Here is a 20,747-nt window from a genome sequence, read left to right as displayed (position 1 = left end):
AGTCTTACACCCGTTCTGTGGTAAAAGTGCATGCTGGAGTCAGACCAGCCAAACTGTGTTGTGTGACTGGGAGCTGAGCTGAGAGGAGCTCTTAACTGGCCATGAAGTTGTGAAACTCCCTGAAACATATTATTTGTAAAATCAATAAGAAAAAAACAGTCAAGCATTCAGCCTTTGCTTTAAAAAGAACATCCCTTCATTATTTGGGGATGATTCATCATTAGTCTGCATAATAACCTATATTAATGCCATATTAATACTAATATTTTGAGCTATAATTATGATCTGACATTACTGGTGAAGAATGCGGGCAATGCGTTGTTATACAGAACTGTAATTTTACAGAAATCATTTATCTAGTTCACGTTTTGTTTGATGGAGTTGTAAATATTGCTGTTCCTCTTTTTAAATGAGATAGTCGCAACTACAAGTTCAAAAGTTCATTGTTTTGAACTGTATCAGATTGTGTCTGGAGTTGACTGAACATTTATGCACACTTTTCCACTTTCCTCCCAAAACTCGTCATCTATCTTCACCCCCAGCTCAAGCTCCCACATCTGTTTGAGTGCAGCTGTGTTGGCATCCATGAGTCTTTGTACCGTGAAGGAAAAATCATTTTGTTTTTCAAATTTGTTGATAGTGTCAAGTGCATTATGGGGACATATTTCCTCCAAGTAAACAATTTCCCTTACATAACTGTGATTTGCAAGTATCTGAAGAAAGTATCTGAGGCCAGGATATTATATGTGCGTTGCTCAAACGACATAAAGTGGCCATTTATGTACAAGGCACCGATGTCCCTTATGCCCTTAGTCTTCCATTCTGTGAAGACATGGTCATCTAAGCTGGGAAGAAAAGCATGGCTTCCACATATTGGGCTATCGGTGTAAATTTCAGGAGCTTTTTTGTATGATTGTATTTGTTTTCATTTGTTTGCAGCACTAACACCTACAGCTATCATAACCCATCCAAGTTAAACACTCCTCCTCAGTGTATGCGAATACACTCAATGATTAAATTATTCCTGTGCACAGAGCTAAATTTAGAAGTTGCCTTCTCAAATTTTAAAGAACCTTTTGGGGTAAAAGAAAAAAAAATTCTCATTAAGATTAGAAGCAAAATGTCAGAGGACAAAGCTCATGGTTAAAGCCCAGGTGCATGAAGCTCAACCAACTGATAACACTTTGACTTTTGAAGTATCGCATTTGGTCCAAGTCTATTGAGCCACATTACATTACCCCTAGGTAACACCTACCATTAACTAATAGTTGATTTAAAGAATAAGAAAGATTAGCTAAACCAACCAATTTAGCTTATTCGTTACCTTTGTCTTAAAGTTTAATATAGTTGATCTTAGTCGTCTTCTCTTTTTAGATTCATATCCCTTTCACCTATCTTTTCAAACCTATGAACTTATGCAAACAGTACAGCAAAGTACCAGTTGGTCCCTAGCTATTAGATTGGTAGGAAAAGTAGGGAAGCATCAACCATTCACCCGAGGATAAGTATTGTTATGACCATCTGCTTAACGTTGATGATCACACCTGCAGATCGCCCCTCCGCTGCCAGAGACGGCTGCAGAGCTGCAGAAGGGGGGATGTAGCATTATCAACCCTACTTTAATTTGCATGTGACTGGAAAACCTCCCAGCCAGTCTTCAGGACCCCTCCCTGAGAGTCCTGGTGTGTTTAGAGTCATTACTCTGTCATTAGTCTGCATTTGATATTTGCTATCATTAAAACAGCTGAGCGTGCCACCTTGTCAAATCTGTAAACCTGAGTCTCTTAACACACATCAATTATGATTTAATACAATTTAAGTTAAATTAAAGTTTGATATCTGGAAGGGACATGGGGAGGAGTGAACTGTCACCTCTGATGACATCACACATCACCTCCCAGGAGCTCTCTTCACCCATGATCACCTCAGCTGTATGCTGGCAACAAAAGCATACAAAGTGCACCAGTGGCCTGCTGCAAATCAATCATGTGCCTAATCTGACAATCCCCCCTGATTTGGCTAAGAAACTAGAAACACCTATGACCTGAGCAGAAATAGCCATAGTGATATCATCACTACAATCCGGAAGTCACCAGGACTGGATGGTCTTACGGACAAGTTTTTTAATAGGCCCTCTGCACTTGTCACCCAACAACTAACAATTGAACTGTCGGAATCTCTCCGAGGGTACACTCCCCCATCTTTAAATGAACAATGTATAGCTAAGAAGGGGAAGGACCGAGCAGAATGCGACTAATAGAGACCCATATCGCTTTTGAACTCAGATGTTAAGATCCTAGCACAGGTCTTGGCACACAGATGAGAAGACATCATCCCACAAATAATATCAACTGATTTGGCTTTGTTAAGGATCGACATCCCTTTTTCACCCTCTGAAAATGTCCCTGAATGTTTTGTAGCTTTAGACGCTGAAAAGGCGTTTGATCGAGTCGAGTGGAGGTATTTATTCACAGTCTTAGGAAAATTCAGATTGGGGCCATCGTTTATAGCTTGGATAAAATTGTTATACACATCTCCCATCGCAACTGTTCAAACTAATGACACATTCTCTTAACCTTTTGCCCTGTCTGATCCTCTTTGACTTAGCTATTGAGCCGATTGCTATTACTTTCTGTTGTAATGTAGATATTGCCAGTATCCAGAGGGATGGTCTGGAACACAAATTATCTCTGTATGCAGATGATCTTCTGCTAAATGTCTCAGACCAAGTTACCTATGCCAGCAGCACTATCGCTGTTCACTCAGTTCGGTTTCATATCGGGATATAAGATAAACACAAAAACGAACTGTTTCCAATAAATAGGGAAGCATTCGACCTAGACTATAGTGATATACCGTTTCAAATTGAAGAAAGACAATTCACTTATCTGGGAGTAGCAGTCGCATGGTGATTTAAAAATCTCGTCAAAGAAAATGTTGTGACCCTACTAACCAGGTTAAAACACCATTACAACAATTCCCCCCGCCCCCCCACCCTGATAGTCCAGAATGGATATCTCTTGAGTCAAGATCAGGCCAGGAGGTTTAATTTCCTGCACTCCTCTGTGCACCGCTTAACCACTACTTGACTAAACCAATAGACAATCCAGTTGTGTGTCACACCCTGCAAATTTAGGCTCAGTTCAGGAGAACCTTTGGCTACAGAGACTTTTCTCTTTTGAGCCCGGTCACCTCTAACCATTTCTTCATCCCCTCTCAACATGACTTAACTTCTAAGGACTGGATCCCTCAAAGATATGTTCAAAGACAAATGCTTTATTTCATTCAAGCAGTTGTAAGATAGTTATAAGTTACCAAAGACACATTTCTTCCGTTATACAGATCAGACACTACAGTGAGTCCAATATGTATTTGATCCCTTGCTGATTTTGCCGGTTTGCCCACTAATAAAGACATGATCAGTCTATAAATTTATGATAATATGTATTCAAACATGGAGAGACAGAATATCAAAAAAAAAATCCAGAAAATGAACCTAAGGAATATATATTAATTGATTTGTATTTCATTGAGGGAAATAAGTATTTGATCCCTTAGTATTCATTAGGAGTTCTGGCTTTTACAGACCAGGTAGACACTCCCAATCGACTTGTTACCTGAACTGAAGCCACCTGTTCTCACTAATCACCCGTGTGAAAAACACCTGTTCACAGAATCAGACAATCAGACAGATTCCAAACTGTTCACCATGGGGAAGACCAAAGAGCTGTCTCAGGACCTCAGAGTCAGGATTGTTGATCTCCACAAAGCTGGAATGGGGTACAAAAAGATTAGCAAGGTGTTGGATTTGAAGGTAACAACCATTGGTGCAATTGTAAGAAAATTTAAAAAGCATAACATGATCATCAACAGACCTCGGTCCGGTGCTCCTAAGAAGATTCCACCTCGTGGGGTAGCAATGATTCTGAGAACGGTCAAAAATCATCCTGCAACCACTCGGCAGGAGTTGGCAAATGACCTGAAGGCAGCTGGGACCACAGTTTGCAAGGAAACAATAGGCAACACTTTGCGCAGCAATGGGTTAACATCCCGCAGTGCCCGAAAGGTACCCCTTCTCAAGAAGGCACATGTGGACGCGCGCCTTAAGTACGCCAATGATCACCTGAAAGATGAACCAAGTTATTGGGAGAAAGTTATGTGGTCGGACGAGACCAAAATTGAGCTTTTTGGCCTCAATTCTACCCGTCATGTGTGGAGGAAAAAAAATGCTGCTTATGACCCCAAGAACACTGTGCCCACCGTCAAGCATGGAGGTGGAAGCATAATGTTTTGGGGGTGTTTCTCCGCCAAGGGTACAGGGCTACTTCACCGCATCACTGGGAAGATGGATGGAGCCATGTACCGTACAATCCTGAAGGACAACCTCCTCCCCTCTGCCAGGAAGCTGAAAATTGGCCGTGGTTGGGTCTTCCAACATGATAATGACCCGAAGCACACAGCAAAGGCAACAAAGGATTGGCTCAAGAAACATCACATCAAGGTCATGGAATGGCCCAGCCAGTCACCGGACCTCAATCCGATCGAAAATCTATGGAGGGAGCTGAAGGTCAGAGTGGCCAGGCGACAGCCCACCAACCTTCATGATTTAGAGAGGATCTGCAAAGAAGAGTGGGCCAAAATTCCACCTGGTGTGTGTGCTAAACTTGTGGTTAACTACAAAAAACGTCTCACTGCTGTGCTTGCAAACAAAGGCTTTGCCACTAAGTATTGAGTGTGTTTGGCCAGAGGGATCAAATACTTATTTCCCTCAATGATATACAAATTAATTAAAATATATTCTTTAAAGTTATTTTCTGGAATTTCTTTTTGATATTTTGTCTCTCCATGTTTGAATACATATTATCATAAATTTATAGACTGATCATGTCTTTATTAGTGGGCAAACCGGCAAAATCAGCAAGGGATCAAATACATATTGGACTCACTGTATGCACGTTCCACCTTACTTAGTTTTCCTGAAGAACCAGCCACGAACCCTATTGACGTGTTTCTTTCTCTCTAAAGGCCCACTACTACTATTATACCAAACAATTTAAAAACAGCCTGGGAACAGGTCTTAAGCCTTACACTATCGGATGGTCAATGGGACTCAATTCTAACAGTACACAATTCATCATTCTGTTCAAGACACTGCCTACTGCTCTTTACAGTAGTTCATAGGGTTCACATGTCTAAGGTTAAGCTATCTAGTATCTACCCTAACATCACCCCTACGTGCGATAAATGTATAAACAACGATGCTACTCTTATTCATATGTACTGGGTGTGCCCCCAACTACATAAATTCTGGGTAGATGTCTTTAAGACTATATCAAATATAATAACATCCTCTAGGTTTCCCTGAGAGAAATGATCTCAATCTGACATCTGCAGAGTGGCGCATGATTACACAGACGTGCAGTTCTGCTCAGATGGAAGGATGCTGCCCCGCCCACCCTCATCAGTGGCTCCAGGATATAATGTATGGCTCAAATTAGGAATGCTGCGTTTCTCAACCAAGGGCCTGCAAACCCTTCCTGACATACTTTCATAACACTCAAACAGCAGTGTGGTATATACTCATCCCTTGACTTGAAGACCAACTCCTGAATACTTCTTATCACTCTTACATAAAATATTACGTCTCCATCATATGCTGGGGGGCAATTTTCCAAATTCACATCACACACAGCCAGTGGGATATACAGTCACCACTCACCGGGGCCGCTGATCTGTGAAGTGCTGCGGCTGCGGCGGTTGCCAACGATGGCCACCACACGTGCGCTGAGGCTGGACCGTCTCTTCTTGCTGCCACCACCAACCGTGCCCAGCGCTGTGTCTGACTGGCTGCCGTCGGTGCGCTCCTGCGTGTAGATCTCTCCACTCACACTGGAGCTCTTCAGCATGCTGCGGCCCACCGATCGTAACTGCCGACTGGAGAGAGAAGAAACTGAGTGACACCGACCTGGTGTGATGGAGTGGGGATGTTACTGAGGTCTCTCTTACTTCCTCTGTACTGTACCTTCATTTTGCTTCATTTTTCATAAACATAAAAACAGCAAGAAGGGATGGATGATGATAACTAAAAAAATTCAGACTGACTGTGGTTGAGGACTGATGTTTAGTCAGACAGCATGTAAATCAAATAACAGATCTGGTATCCCAAATAAGAGGACTGATGATGACAGACAAGTGACACATCCTACCAAATGTCTAAAAGTAAAACATTAGTTTTTGGCTGTTTGATGTTTGTGTTGTCATTCTGGCCTTGAGATTTAGATCTCAAGACTAAAATAAAATGTTCTGGTAGTCCAAAGCTGGCAATCATATCATGTACTCAAGTTCATGCTTCTCAAACGAGCCACTACACGCTGGCAGAAACCGCCCAGCGCTCGATTCTGCCTGCGAGGGGTTCGGAGGAGTCGCCGCATGTCCATCCCCTCAGAGGGGGTCAGAGTGCTGCAGGAGAACCCAGCTACGCTGCCTCTATCACCCACAGTCTCCTCTCCCAGTGGGCCCCTGAAAGCCACGGTCCAGTGGCCAAATGGAGCCAGGGAATGACTGGGAAGGGGGAGGGTGGTTTGAGGCCTCTCCACTGACCCCTGCAGGGGGGTGAGGGAAGGACGTGGAGCAGAAGGAGAGGATGGGAGGGGAGGGTCCAGGTCTGGAGGATGGAGGGGGTCGTGACAGTCACAGCACAGGATGCATGCAAGTAGGGATCTGAGACATGCAGAGGGATGTGCACAAACATAAACACACGTACTGACACAGGCACAGAAAACAAGAGTGACAAAAGATATTGTACAAAATGCAAATGATATGCATTAATGTACAGTTTGCACTGTAACCAAACAAATGCCAATACAACTGTTCAATTTGAACAATATTGTGTTCATTGTGTCAATGTTTTGAAATACAAAATTGTCATCATACAGCAAGTGATTGTAAATATATGCAAACAAATGCAATGAAAGGCAGGAAATCTGAAGATTACCAATGGATTATTGGAAACTAGTGTGAAGCAGTGTACAAGCAGGAAGAAAGAGTTGAAAAACATCAGTGATAAATGAGGATAATGAGGGTTCAATGTGTTTTCGTTCTGCTGTGAGTACTCATTCACTTCTATAAGCTATAATCAAAGTGTCCTGAAGCAGATGTGAGAGTATCCACTGAATGCAGATATTAATATCCCAGTCTGGGCGAACACTGACCTGAGGCCTGACTTTCTCCTACATCTCTAGATTACTAATTCATACCCGGCCTCTCTAAAAACTGACACCTTGTCTGAATTATAGATGAGCTACATTGCAGGCCCTCTAAAATGGTCTGACCAATTTTAATAAATGGACGCTTTTTTGTATTCAAACTTGTTTTTTGTCTGATCACAGCCTTAGAACTAAGACGCATGCTCGCTTGTTCCTAACAACTGAAGTGATATCAGCCTCCGCACAGCCAGAGGAACGCTGTTTGTTTAATGCTCCTGCATCCACTTGACGTGATCTTCCATATTGTTTCATAAATTCTTGGAGGCGTACTGCATATTAAGAGCCCAAGTCATATGGAAGTATGATGGATGGACGGACGGATGGACGCTTCTTTGATCCTGAGGGAAATTTAGACATCCAGTAGCTTATACGACACATACAGAGCACAAATGCAAAAATATAATAAAAGAGTTTAAAAAAGAAAATGTAAACAAGAATTTGAAGAGTATGAACAGAATATAAGGATATAAAACACAATAAAAACACACACAGCAATGAGGTGAGTCTAGCCACCAGAACGATTAGCTTTCCTGCTACAGTATGTGCAAACTGAGGGGGTTTAACAGTGCATGTGTTGCCGATTAAAGTGATTAAAGTTAAAAAGGAATATTGCTGGAATAAACTAATACTGATGATGTAAATTAAACGCACATTTGAGAAATAAATATTTAAAGAAATAAAGCGATTGCGTGTGTGCTGCATATAGAAATTAACAAGAACAATAAATATTAGTAGGAACAAAAAAGTAATTATCAAACAAAGTGATTTGTGTGGCTAATACAGCCAGTAACTGACCCTGTTATTATAAACAATCATCTGCATCTAACTTTGTGACAGCCATTGGGGGAAGGCCAGACACTGTTTCAGCATGACAGTGGGCTGTGAAGAAATGGTTTTTCCGAGTTTGGTGTGGAAGACCTCGACTGGCCTGCACACAGCTCTGACCTCAACCTCATCCAACCATCTACCATCTAATGAGGTGGTCTTACCAACCAACATCATTGGCTAACCATGCTAATGCTCTTCTGGCTGAGTGGTCGCCATTTCCTACAACCAGGTTCAAACATCAGAAAGCAGAAGACTGGAGCGGCATGTTATTTACTATGCATCTGAAACGAGATATTCACCTATAGGTCTCTCTCTCTCCCTCTCTTGCTCACCTCTGACTCTGAAAAGTGTGTCAAAGGCCGCCGTGTTGCTGTGCTTTTATAACGCTCTGTTTGGATTGATCTGTGGTAAGGCCATAAAGAACGGGGCCCTCTCTCCTCCTCCTCACAGACCTCAATACATTAGCCAGCTAATAAGCTGCACTACATCACCACCTGGCCCACTGAGGACCACTGGGATAGGGTCGTTTGTCCCTGTCAGCACACTGCTACTGGTCAGCCGGGGACGTGTGTGTGTGTGTGTGTGTGTGTGTGTGTGTGTGTGGGTGGAAGCGTGTGGGAGTGTGTGGGCACATAGAGGGAACATGGAGATTTTTTACTTTTATCACCTTTTTTACTAATTTATTTTAGCTCAGTTGGACCCATCTTTTATGAGCCCATCCTGTCTCCTAAACATTCAACATTCTAACTCCACACACCCTGTTTGTCATGTATGTTTTGTGTTCAAACTTGTCCTCAGCACCAAGTTCAGATACAGTAACCCCGACTTCATCATCAGGGTTGTTTTCTCATATGAAACTGTTTTCACAGGCTGAGGAGGAATCCCCATGAAGAGTCAAATATTATGTATGTATAAAGACAGTAGAGTGGCCCTTTAACCATAAATATGAAGACTTTGAGAGCAGGTAAGATAGTACCAGATATTCCTCGTGTAAATGAGCTATCTGCACCTCAAAACTAAGCAGGAGGATTCAAGTGTCACGTTGTGTCATTGAGTATCCACCCTGCTTAAGTGTCCTTGAGCAAGATGCTGTATTCCTGTTCCAGCTGACCTTCCTTTGGAGGTTGCTAGCAAAAACAAAAAACAACTTCCCTACAGAGATCAATAAGAAACTGTCTACAGTTGCTACCATTAAAAAGTTGTTGTAGTGTTCTGTTGACTTAAACAAGTGGGGATTCAGGGATTCTGTCCTGGGGATCCAGGCCCAGTTGTTCAGTGAGAAGATGGATCGTCTGCCATCATCAGTAAATTTATCATTTTGGATCTTTGGACCTTTACCTGGACTCCCTCGTGTCTCCAGCTACAGTGTGTCTCCTGCGCTTCAACTCCTCAGAGAAACGTCTCTTTCCTGCCGATCTCCTCCTGTCCTCCTCTCCATTCACCCCCCACGAGATCCTCCTGTCCTTTTTTTCCTCCTCTAATGACTTAGATCTGAGTTCGGTTTGTTTGGATTTTCACCATTCATTGTATGCATCCGTACATTTGTGTGCGGATAAGGACAGAGGAGACAGAGCATGCAGAAGAACAGAAGCATGCAGCAGTTGGCATGCAGAAATAAAACAGAAAGACACACAGTGATTACCATGCATTAAAAAACATTTACAACATTTAGAATTATTACCAACAAACTGAACAGACTGGATGTGAATGGATGACTGTAAATACAATATGAACCCATAAAATTTAAACTGAACATATGACCACATGAGGACTGACCTGAGTCTTCCCCCGGGTCGTTCTGATTGGATAGACATGTAGCTAGTGCTACTGAGGCGGGAGGCACTGCTGGCACGGGAGAGGGCCGACACATCGCTCATATCACTGTCCGATGATCTGGCCGACATGTTGTCACTGCTACGCCTCTGTTCTGCATACATCTACACACAGAGACAGAGAGGAGGGAGATCAATGATTTTGCTCAAACTGATGATATAAAAATAGACAGTTATGTCATTTAACAAGTGCAGGAGGAGGAAATCTGAAGGATGACAGTGAAACATGGACGCTGACCTCCCGTTTGATCTTGAGGTCCGTCTCGGGGTCGTGGGATGCTGAAGGCCGGTAGGGATATACTTTCATCTGCAGCTGTCGGGCTCGTTCCTCTACTGCAAGAGCTGAGGCAAGAGAGACACACGAAGAGTAAGATGTGAAGAAAATGGACAAAGACAGAGAAAGGTAGCAAAAAAAAAAAACTGCAAAAATAGTTTATGGATGCAGAGTCTGGTTTCTGACACTAGATGGAGCATGATGTGCATTGATAGTACATCAAGTGCCCTCATGATGGATGTTAGGAGGGTCGGATAGAAGTGATTCTAAAATCAACATGGGAACAAATTTGCTTCCAATTTGGGTTTGTCAAACAGGAAAGAATCAGAGAGAGATGTTTACAGTAACTAGCAACTACACCTGAAAATGATTGTATATCAAGACTCTCTGTACATTAAACCCCACCCATCTGGCAGCAACGTCAGCTAAAAGAAGTATTGTAAAATATTTAAAAATGCTGTTCAACCCAGGACTGCTGGGAAGGGTTTGGGGATAGCATATACCATATACCCCAAGCTCTACATGGTTGTGAGGCACAGATGAATTTAGAGTTTGAGCAATTCATTTAAAAACAGCCTTCTAATGTCAAACTCTGCACACCCATCAATCTACGCAGTGAAGCTCAAAAATCCAACTGTAGGAACAAGAAGAAAAACACATTTCTGTCTACAGGGGAGTCTCAGCTCTCTATCAGGAAGACTAAATATCATGTTCAGTTAGTAACACAGCATTATCATCGTTATTCACCCTTGGCTCACCCCACTTTAGAAAAACAAACCCACATCCTTGCATTCAACATACCTTGCTCTACGCTGCTGCTTTTTGCAGGGAGCTGAGGCAGCTGCCTGCCCCTGCGACCTGATGAAGGAGTCCCTGTTGGAGAGGGGCTGCCGTGAGGTTGTGCTCTGACGGACACGAACATGAAGACACAAGACAGGAGAGGGGAGACAGGAGAGGAGATATAAAAACATATTATTAGAACTTAATTTGTCACTAATTGAAGTGAAGCCCAAAATTGCATCAAATAAACTGATGGTGGAGTATTGATGGTGAAAAGTCAGGTTCAGAGGGGTAGAGGTTGGAATAATCACAGAAGGTACAGGAGAAGTACGAAACAAGAAGTGGCACTGAGTGTGTTTACAGACTGTATGCACAGTATTGTTCATATATCTGTTGAGATGGTACATTTATACCACCAAATTTTACAGTGCTATTCACAGCTACGTACCAGATCTTACTCCACATTTACATAAAGCTACGTAAACCACTATTGAACAGTATCAAATATCTACATGCTTACATGGATATCTTACCTCTTGGAATTAAGCTATAACATCCTTTTGGCCTAGCTATACATGACACTTACATGTTGCACATACATTATTATCACACTCAGTGTGACACAGAGGAAGTCAACACACAGGGGGGTAGAGGGGTAGTGCTGACAGTAGCATGCACCTGTCTAGCCATGGCGAGTTTGGGCAGGACCCAGCCAGGCCTGTCTGGCCAAAGGGCCTCAGCGGGCCCCCTCTCCCCCTACTGCCCCTCAGGATAGAGGTGGGCTGGATTCGACTGCCGTCAGCAAATACCAGGAAATGAAAATATAAAAACTTAAAAATACAACAAAATTAAATCAAATGAAAACAATATAACATGTGACTTCAGGGCTCTGTTTAGGCTCTGAACAGGTCATTAAGGAGAACAGTGTGCAGACGCCAGGCAACACATCATCAATCAAATACAGCTGGTGCACCACATCAAAATACAAGGAAATGTCGTCATCATTTTCTAAGTGCAGTTGCTAAGGTGAGCACAGATATGTTTTCTGAGGCAAAATAGTACTATGCTGTCACAGTGTTGTTAAAGCGTTAGTTTGACAATCTGGGAAATGCTGTCTTGCAGAGATTTAGAAGAGATCGTGTCTGTATGGTTAATATAAGGCTGTAGGGAGTGGTTGGTTAGCTTAGCTTAGCTTAGCTTAGCTTAGCTTAGCATAAAGACTGGACAAGAAAGGATTTTGAACATTTCTTTACTAGCCACTGACTATTTGCTATGTAAAGATATCGTGGAGTAATGGTGTCCTGCACAGACGATGACGTCACAGTCCCTCTGTGTGTGTTTCTGTGTGATGTTAGTGCATGTGAACTACAAGCGGCTCCAGCTTGACTTTGAACTTGCCGGTTGTTCTTCTCAATGTGTAAGTACGTTATTATTTTATTTTATTTTTATTTTTTACATTATTTATTTTTTGCAATATTACATGTCCATCAGTGACCGGCTAGAGTAGACATGATACCTAACTAGTTGTTACCAATATTATGAATTTGTACGGCAAATGTTGCTGAATGCTGTATATAGCACCTTTAATTAAGGGCTGGATGTCTCTAGCAAACATGCTAAGCTAAGCTGCTGGCTGTGGCTCCATACGAGAGAGAAAGAAAAAAAGGTGATAGTAATGTGAAGTGATGAAATAAGTGAGTGAGTGAGTGAGTGAGTGAGTGAATGAATGATCTCACCTGTCCCCCTCCAGGCTTTTTTTGACGCCCCTCTGACAGTTTGGACTTGATGAATTGCTACACTGTCTGTTTCGGCAAACAGCAACCACAGAGAGAGAGAGGAAGAAAAAACAAACACGACATGGAGAATGACGACCACAGAATGGAAAAACTGAATATTGACCGATGTGTTGGATATATATGTAAAAGGTGGTGGTTTGGTTTTCGTGGTTTGTAAAAGTAACATAGCTGAGAATTGCACATTCCGTAAACTTTGTTACAGTAAAGAAAGTGCTCTCAAGCCGGAGAGGAGGGGAAATTCACACAGGCGCTGAGCAGAAAGAGCAGGTGCAGCAGAATAAAGGAGGGATTACACAGTCTTAGACCACAAATATTTACAGGGAACGAGAAAGAAACTGTGCTGATCACAAGATCTCTGTGACGCTACCATCCACAGGACGAGCTCTAGGCTACAGAACAGGCGTTAAGGTACAAGCAGGCAAGCAGAGCTGTAGCATGGTGTTTTAAGAGGCGTGGACAGTAGGAGGGCAGGCCCGGTATACCTGTCATCCTCAGGGGCCACATGTTCTACTAAGATCCTGGGGCTTGGGGGAGTCTTGCGGGGCAAAGAGTTGAAGCACCTAGAGGGGTGTAAGGGTGGGAGTAGGAGCATCCCAAGGCAGAAACACCAGGGAGAGGTTGTTAGTGAGTAAAGGGACAGCAAAGGCTTTGAAACTGTGAATTCTCTTTAAAATATCAGGGCGTAGTATCAGTCAAAAGATCCCCCACGATTTGATTTGTCATAATTTGAACCATGTTAGAAATCTGAGCATTACAAGCATTTATACCATGGTCTGGGTGAATACTTGATTGTAATTGGTTAACTCCTGAACTGAATGTATGGACAGCTATGAATTTAGTCCTTGTTTAGTCCTTCAGTGCACAATCCTTTGAACACCACATAATGACGCCTGTCACACACAAGCTTCAAGAAGCGACCCTTACTGTCTCTTTGAGCTGGTATCAAGCAATCTTCTCACATCTCATCTGCTATTCAACTGCAGGTTGCGGCCGCAAATGTACCATCGTTTGTGAAAATCTTGATATTGATTTGGGGACAATGACATGGCTAGCTAGCTAATCTTGTTGTTAAAAAGAAAACAAAGAATTATATTTACTGTTTTAACCGTCAACCGTACACAAAGTTATTGACTAAAGCTTGCTAGCACAAAGTTATTTTTCTGGCTAATATCTGAGCCAAAGGGTGCTATGAGCTGAGCGGACTAGTTTATCTCCTGTCGTCCTCCTATGTTAGGTTTGTCTCATCTACTGGAGGACTGAACAACGTCTCGATTGCACAAGGACCTTTTAGGTTTGTAGTCCTAAACAAGTGCATGAAACCAAGCAGGCAAGACAAAAAAGCAACATTTGTAGTGCAGCATAAAATTTGGTTTCCCTCTCGACCCTCCAGTTCACAGTGTAGGTTGTTACAGTCACACACTGAGTTATTGCTTTTGAAAAACCTTAGCTTGTCTTTCATTTTTTTTCTTTGGAAAAGTGACATTGATATAACCAGGATACTGCCCAATGAGCTCTCCATTATCAGGAATGAATACCTCGTCTGGCATTATCCCCTACTTACTGTACGAACAAGCTAACAAAGTACTAAATGAACTGGAAACTGACACATAATGCTGTTTATATCTTCATTTTAAGGAATAGTTTGGGGAGACATTTGGCGAAAAACACTTAATTGTTTTTTGCTGGGAGTCAGTTGAGACAATCAATAGCCAGATAATGGTTAGCTTAGCTTAGCATAAAAGTTTTTAAAAAAGGGGGAAACAGAGAGACCTGGTTCTGTCTTTAGTTTGTTTAATCTGTACAAAAACTGAAGGGTAAATGGTATTGCTCTTCTCACCTAACTCTTGGAAAAATAATTATTAATGACTGACTGAAAACAAGCTAACCTTTCTGGGATTTATACCCATGTGTTGGCTCTGTTACCTTGTCATTACTGAGGCTGCCTCCACTAGTATTCTGTGCCGAACACTGCTGCCTTATTTTTCTTACTTTGAAATAATTAAAGATTTTTCACAGATTTCAAATTCAAACAGCTGAGATGATTTTCTTTTTAATGAAAGTGTGCAATGGAAAAAACTGATTCATGTATGAAGGGGACACATGACATGAGCTGTAATGAAGACATGCAGCATCATAAACCCAAAATGTTGGATGATTCAATCATGCAGTCCAAAAAAAAAAGTATTTTAAAGCTGTCACTGAAGACGTTTCAGCTGTCTGCCGTCATGGTTCTGTTTCTCATCTTAAAAATAAGATATCAGAATTAAATTTACTTGATTCATGAACTGAATTCAAAATCTTTTTATACCTGTCTCTTTCAGGGGAGTGGAAATTGTTGTCTGGTCTCAGACAGGTGGTGCTGGCACTCCTCACTCTGTCCAACGACGGCTGCAGGTCGCTGCACCGCCACAACATGGCAGCAGAGAGAGAAATAAAGAAGAGAAAGAAGCAGAGATGGAGGCGAGATGTACAAGGACAGAGGATGGGAGCAGAGGTGTCAAGAAGGAGAGGTTTTGAATAATGTGAGAGAACCAAAGGATGATGAGTGGGAGGAAGATGAAAGAAAATAGAGAGAAAGTGAGAAAAAGGAGGACAATGTGAGGTGAAGTTAGGAAAAAGGAGGCAGAAAGGAGACAGAGGACAGGAGGGAGAGACAAAGAGAGAATAAGGAAGGCCATCAGACAGTGCAGTAACATGTAATGGCTCTGATGCTGTATCTCAATTTATCATAGCCAGTCATTCCTCGCGGCCAAACACTGTGAGACCACTCAGATGGAAGGTTGGTGAGTTGCCATGGGAACCATGTCTAAGTAGGAGAGGGGACTGCTTTATGCGTGTGTGTGTGTGAGTGTGTGAGTGTGTGAGGGGGTGAACGAGTGAGGAGCCAGTGTTCAGGTTTACTCTGCCCTGCATACACTCACAGCTGTATGTTTGTCACGTCATGCTGCTCTGTGACTTTCAACAGATGGTTGGTTCCGTGCCATCGCAAGACACTGCATATTATGTTTTCAGGCCAAATGCCTCACATGGATGGCAGCAAGGGCTTAGGAGCTGAGTGGTTGTTTAATGCTCTGCCAATACATGCTAAAGCCTCTGCTGCACATTGTTACCGGAGAAAGGGAGACGGAAAAGGTTGTGGGCGGAGGGAGAACGAGGGAGGAGATGGCGCGCTCTTACCTAACAGTGACCTCATCAGTGAACCTGAGCACGCGGTGTGTGAGGATGCTACGAGGCATGGAGCTGCCCCCTTCTATCCTGTGGGGCGGCTTGTTCTTTAGGCATGCAGGGAGGGTGGAGCTGTGTGTCAGAGCCCCGCCCACGAGAGGCGGGGAAAGAAACCACATGCAAAGAAAGGCAAAGGAAAACAAAAATGACACATGCAACTGACAGAAAGAAACAGCGACACAGCAGGTGGAGGGGAAGAAAACACACGCATGAAACCAAGCAGGCGAGACGAAGAAGCAGCATTTACAGTGCAACATAAAATTTGGCTTCCCTCTCAACCCTCCGCTTCACAGTTTAAGTTGTAGCTCAGTAGAGTTTCCTCCAAAAACATGAGCCTGTGCAGTTCACTCATTGAACACATGAGATGAACTGCATCCTGTCTGTGACCTCAGAATGAGGACCTCATTACGTAAGAGTGTGGAGCCTCTTGCCTCCCTGTGGATTGACCCCACACTTATATGGGGAGATTACATGTAATGCTGATTATATAACACAATCTACAGATCTAAAGCCGTGGAGGCAGCACGTGGTGAGAAAACCAAGCTACAGTGGATCTATAGAATGTATAGGAGTGCCATGAAGGGATTAGAGCAGAACAGAGAAATGGAGGAAACTGCTTATACAGAGGGTCTGGTGGTTATGAGGCTTTGAGTTTTAATGCTGGTTCAGAGGTAGAGACAAAGAGAAAAGGTGATGCTACATGTGTATATGAACTGATGTGATATGGTACAAATTAGGAAGCCAGGATCAACATCTGATAAATATGTAAAAGGACAGAACTGGTGGTTTTACTTGTTTTAGCCCATTAACTGCAACTCACATATTCTTTACATTGAGATGACTATTTCCAAACCATTCAATATGTTTTAGACCAATGTCCAGGTAGTCATCACTACAGGCTACTCCAGCACCTTAGTGTTGCATAAAGTTACCACTCGCAAGAGACACGTTCTATAAAAATCTTAAAAAAGTTGAAGCAGAGGCCGAGAAACCCTAAACTTTAGTCCCTAATGTGGGTCAAACTCCAACACTACCAATAATCCTATTAGTATAATGTCACTTGTCATACTAGTAAATGCCCAGGCTTTCTGGTCTAATTAAATCATTTGTAGTCTCTAAACCCAGCCCAGATAACCCTGATGACATGAGGTCATTTTCTCTGACCTGACCAAGGAGACATTATGCTTTCAAGCTTTGTACTAGGCCCTATGTCAAAATTGAATAGTCGTGTACAGGATGAGGGGCCATCTTAAAAACTCTACAGCCATGCTAGCAGCTCTTTGAGGCGTTACAGGTGCTTTGAGCTAAATGCCAACAATGACAGTATTAACATCTTGATGTTTTTCAGGTGTAATATCTACCTAGGGGTGGGCTGCTGTATGCCGCTGTCATCACCATCATTGGTGTCACTTTCTGCTACAACATGGATTTACCGTAATACGTTTTTTGTTTTTTTTGCATATTAAAAATAATGTGGCAGCGACAACAAGCAATTAAAGGACTTAACATGTAACGTAAAAAGCAGGATGCACTCTGAAACTGAAACATCTATTGTGGCACGCTGGAGCACTGTTGTAGTATTTAGTATAGAGGGACAGTCAAGACAAATTGTGAAACGTTTAGCCTCAGGAAACTGTTTTTCACGTGGCTCTTTGCGTAACTTACTACTACAGCGCAGCTCAGCTGGCTCTGTTGTCAGCTCACTGATCCTCACCAGTATATGTGTTTGTTGCTGCTGTATCTGAATGTAGATAGACAGGCCCTGTGGCACACTGTTGTACTTACTCCTATAAATATTCTTTTGGATTTCGAACTCTGAGAATGAATCACATTACATTACTAATTAACCTACATTATCAGACAGGCTACTCCCTTCAAAACACACGCATGCCTTATTTTAATTACTATTTGAAGCCGATAAACACATTGTTTTGTTATTAAACAAAAAACTATTTTTCTTTAGAAAGGTTCCCTTACACTGCCAATAGAGTAAAAGAGATAGAATCATGTTTGAGTGGAGAATCCCTTTTAATCCCCTATACATGTTTGGTCATATCGCCTGACCCTATGTTTAGCTAATTCTCACCAACACGCATGCTGCTAATTAGGACTAAACACAAAGTACAGCTGAGGCTGATGGGAATGTCTGTAGTTTTGCAGGTATTTGGTTCAAACCCAAAACTGGCCCAGTTAAACGTTGTTGCAACCCATACTATGGCTCTGAGACATTTAACGCAAAACTCCAAATATCAGCCTCACGGCGGAAGAAGTCAGTAGGATCGATCCTGTAGGAACCATGGGGAACCAAGGAATCAACAATGTCTGTACGAAAATTCATGGAATCCATCTAGATTTTAGATGTTTCGGTCTGAACCAACATGGTGGAACGACTGATTAACCTAGAGTTGGTTGGTCTACTTGGTGCCATGACACTACCCTGATCAGTGACAAACTTGAGCTGAAATGCAGCGGTGATCATCAGTGTCTTTAAATAAGGTTTCCTTGTTGTGTTCTAGGTTGCTTGACATACCAGACTGAGATTCAGCTATCAATGAAAAACAATGACCAACTTGTCTTTTTCCCCACAGTGTCCATGTTTGCTCATAGCTTTGATTATCTGACAACAAAGCTTGAGGGCACAAAACTTTGGCGCTCTTATATCAAAATCCAGATGGCAGAGCTCCCTCGACTGCACCGATGACTTCCTGTTCTCAACTCATGAATCCAAGGTAGAAAATCAGTGGAAAAACATCCAGTATGCTTTGGAAACTATATGTGATTTGTAGTTGTATTATGTTCTACAACATGTAAGAGCACCAGTAAGGTCTTTAAGGATTGTGTAATACAGAAGGGAAAGCAACAAATAGCATCTAGTTAGCTAAAGCGGCACCATGACAAAGCACCTTGGCACACACTCCGAAGCAAGCACAAGCAGCACAGCGGTCTGGGAGACATATGGGCATTTATGGCATCGTGAGAACACTGCCACAACGAAATGACCCAACAACTCCACAAATGAGCCTGGGAAAGCTGGACGGGCACAGAGGAGGGTACTTAAGACTGCCTTTAACGCTAAGCGCTTACCTGTAAATGTCTTTATGGATACCGTTTACTAACAGGGGCATTTTAGGGGGGAGTGTGTTGCTGTATCTACCTATGCCCCTGGTTGTGTGAGTGGAGACCATGCACATAAAGCAAGACAAGAAAAAAAAAGTGGAAAAAATAAACAACTGCTGTGAGTGAACACAAAATGCAAAAAAAAAAAGGAAAAGATATTAATCAAAAGAGCTTTGCCTTCTTTGAGGTCAGCCACCAAGCAGGTCTGTAATCCCTTCACAGTGATCAGTGTGTGTTTGTGTGTGTGTTTCATGAAACGGTTGTGGTGAGAGACAATAGTCAGACATGAATTTATGAGTGCGCTACAACTACTTGACCCCGATGCGACACTTTTTGTCTTCATGCAGTCGAAAAAAGCAGACACACACTCTAAGGTCGATTCAAGATAATCAACACACTCTGTCTGCAGTGAACACATCAACATTACGTGTGTTAAGATGGAGGTGTTAAAGTATAGTGAGGATGGCAATGATGACAAAATGGCATATTTTTATAAAATAAAACTGAATGGTGGTTGTTGTCTTTTCTTGAATTTTTACCTGTTTGTGTGCAGGCACTCGGCACTCCCGCCCCGGATAGACCTGTGCATCTCCAGGACCTCACTGTCATTGCATTGACGATGGGTGAACAAATGAGAAACAACCCGAGAAAACACAACAGAAGAGGATGGCAACTCAGACAGGCAAAGTGAGTTTATGAATGAGAGAAACCAGGAAATCATAATTCTGAGATTTCAATCAAGTCTGCATTGAGCAGTACAGAATGATAGAACAAGCTCAGTATGTTTCAATGACTAGTTTCACACTGTTAGTAGTATTAGTAGATATTAGTCTGGTAATATCACATTACACACATTGGCTAACCAAAACAGGAATCAACCTTTCAAAAATATCAGGAAATCTTTTAGTCCATAATCTGATGAAGTGCTGACTGACTGATCCAATATGTGTGCATCTTGTTCTTTAACTTAATTAAAAAATATGATCGTATTTATTTATCTAGTACTGTATATTATGTATATTATACACATCATTTTAGTTGACAAAACACACTGTCATAGCCCCACCCCACTCCCGTGATGATCCTCACAGATCCCAGCAACAGGTTACCTGTCCTCAGAGTACTCGTAGTCCGAGTCACCGGATCGTTGGTGCTCCAGGTGGGAGTCATGGTAGCGGGACGGGGAGTTGTGGCGGTTCTGGTGGATCTCGTCCAGACTCCTGATAAAATCAAATATATCAATCAAATATATTCTAATATTCAAATATATCTGAGGGTTTTTTAATGTGATATTAATCTTTGCCTGTAGTTATGATGATTCAATCTGCCCACTTTGTTTTTACTTTTAATATTATCTGATGCAATAAGAATTAATACAGAACAACTGGATTTCATCAGAAAGGCCAGAGCAGATGCTCTGATGTTGTTGCTTGGACTCTGGTTCAGTGCCATCGATACAGGAAACACAACTTCACAATATAACTTATCCAAAAGAAGAATTCAACACCAAATCATTTCTCTTTATGAGATATTTTAGTCACACACTCAAACCATCAGGTGCAATTTGCCTGCAAGTATTATTCACAGACAAAGCCTGCATTTCCCTCACCCTCTTAGCAGAGGTCAGGAC

At 42.3% G+C, this 20,747-nt stretch overlaps 1 protein-coding gene across 21 annotated transcripts in view; it reads right to left on the bottom strand.

Moving 5' to 3' along the window:
* Nucleotides 1–20,747, bottom strand: part of rims1b (regulating synaptic membrane exocytosis 1b) — an 88,492-nt gene that overhangs the window by 6,465 nt on the left and 61,280 nt on the right. For 9 of the 21 annotated variants that reach the window (XM_084365540.1, XM_084365551.1, XM_084365554.1 and 6 more), the window contains 10 exons: nt 20,227–20,337; nt 19,657–19,719; nt 15,084–15,173; nt 13,258–13,335; nt 12,716–12,781; nt 11,658–11,771; nt 11,001–11,104; nt 10,164–10,267; nt 9,870–10,030; nt 5,720–5,934 (listed from right to left, as the gene is read on the bottom strand). In XM_084365540.1, coding sequence (XP_084221666.1) covers nt 5,720–5,934; nt 9,870–10,030; nt 10,164–10,267; nt 11,001–11,104; nt 11,658–11,771; nt 12,716–12,781; nt 13,258–13,335; nt 15,084–15,173; nt 19,657–19,719; nt 20,227–20,337 — 1,106 coding nt within the window. Of the gene's footprint in view, nt 1–5,719; nt 5,935–9,431; nt 9,585–9,869; nt 10,031–10,163; nt 10,268–11,000; nt 11,105–11,657; nt 11,772–12,715; nt 12,782–13,257; nt 13,336–15,083; nt 15,174–15,952; nt 16,073–19,084; nt 19,163–19,656; nt 19,720–20,226; nt 20,338–20,747 lie in introns of all 21 variants that reach the window. The other 12 variants (XM_084365541.1, XM_084365547.1, XM_084365552.1 and 9 more) reach the window with 11 other exon arrangements.

The sequence above is a fragment of the Pagrus pagrus genome (genome assembly GCF_965226575.1).
Source record: "Pagrus pagrus genome assembly, chromosome: 2".
Taxonomy (NCBI): Eukaryota; Metazoa; Chordata; class Actinopteri; order Spariformes; family Sparidae; genus Pagrus; species Pagrus pagrus.
This window is presented reverse-complemented; position numbering and strand designations above follow the sequence as displayed.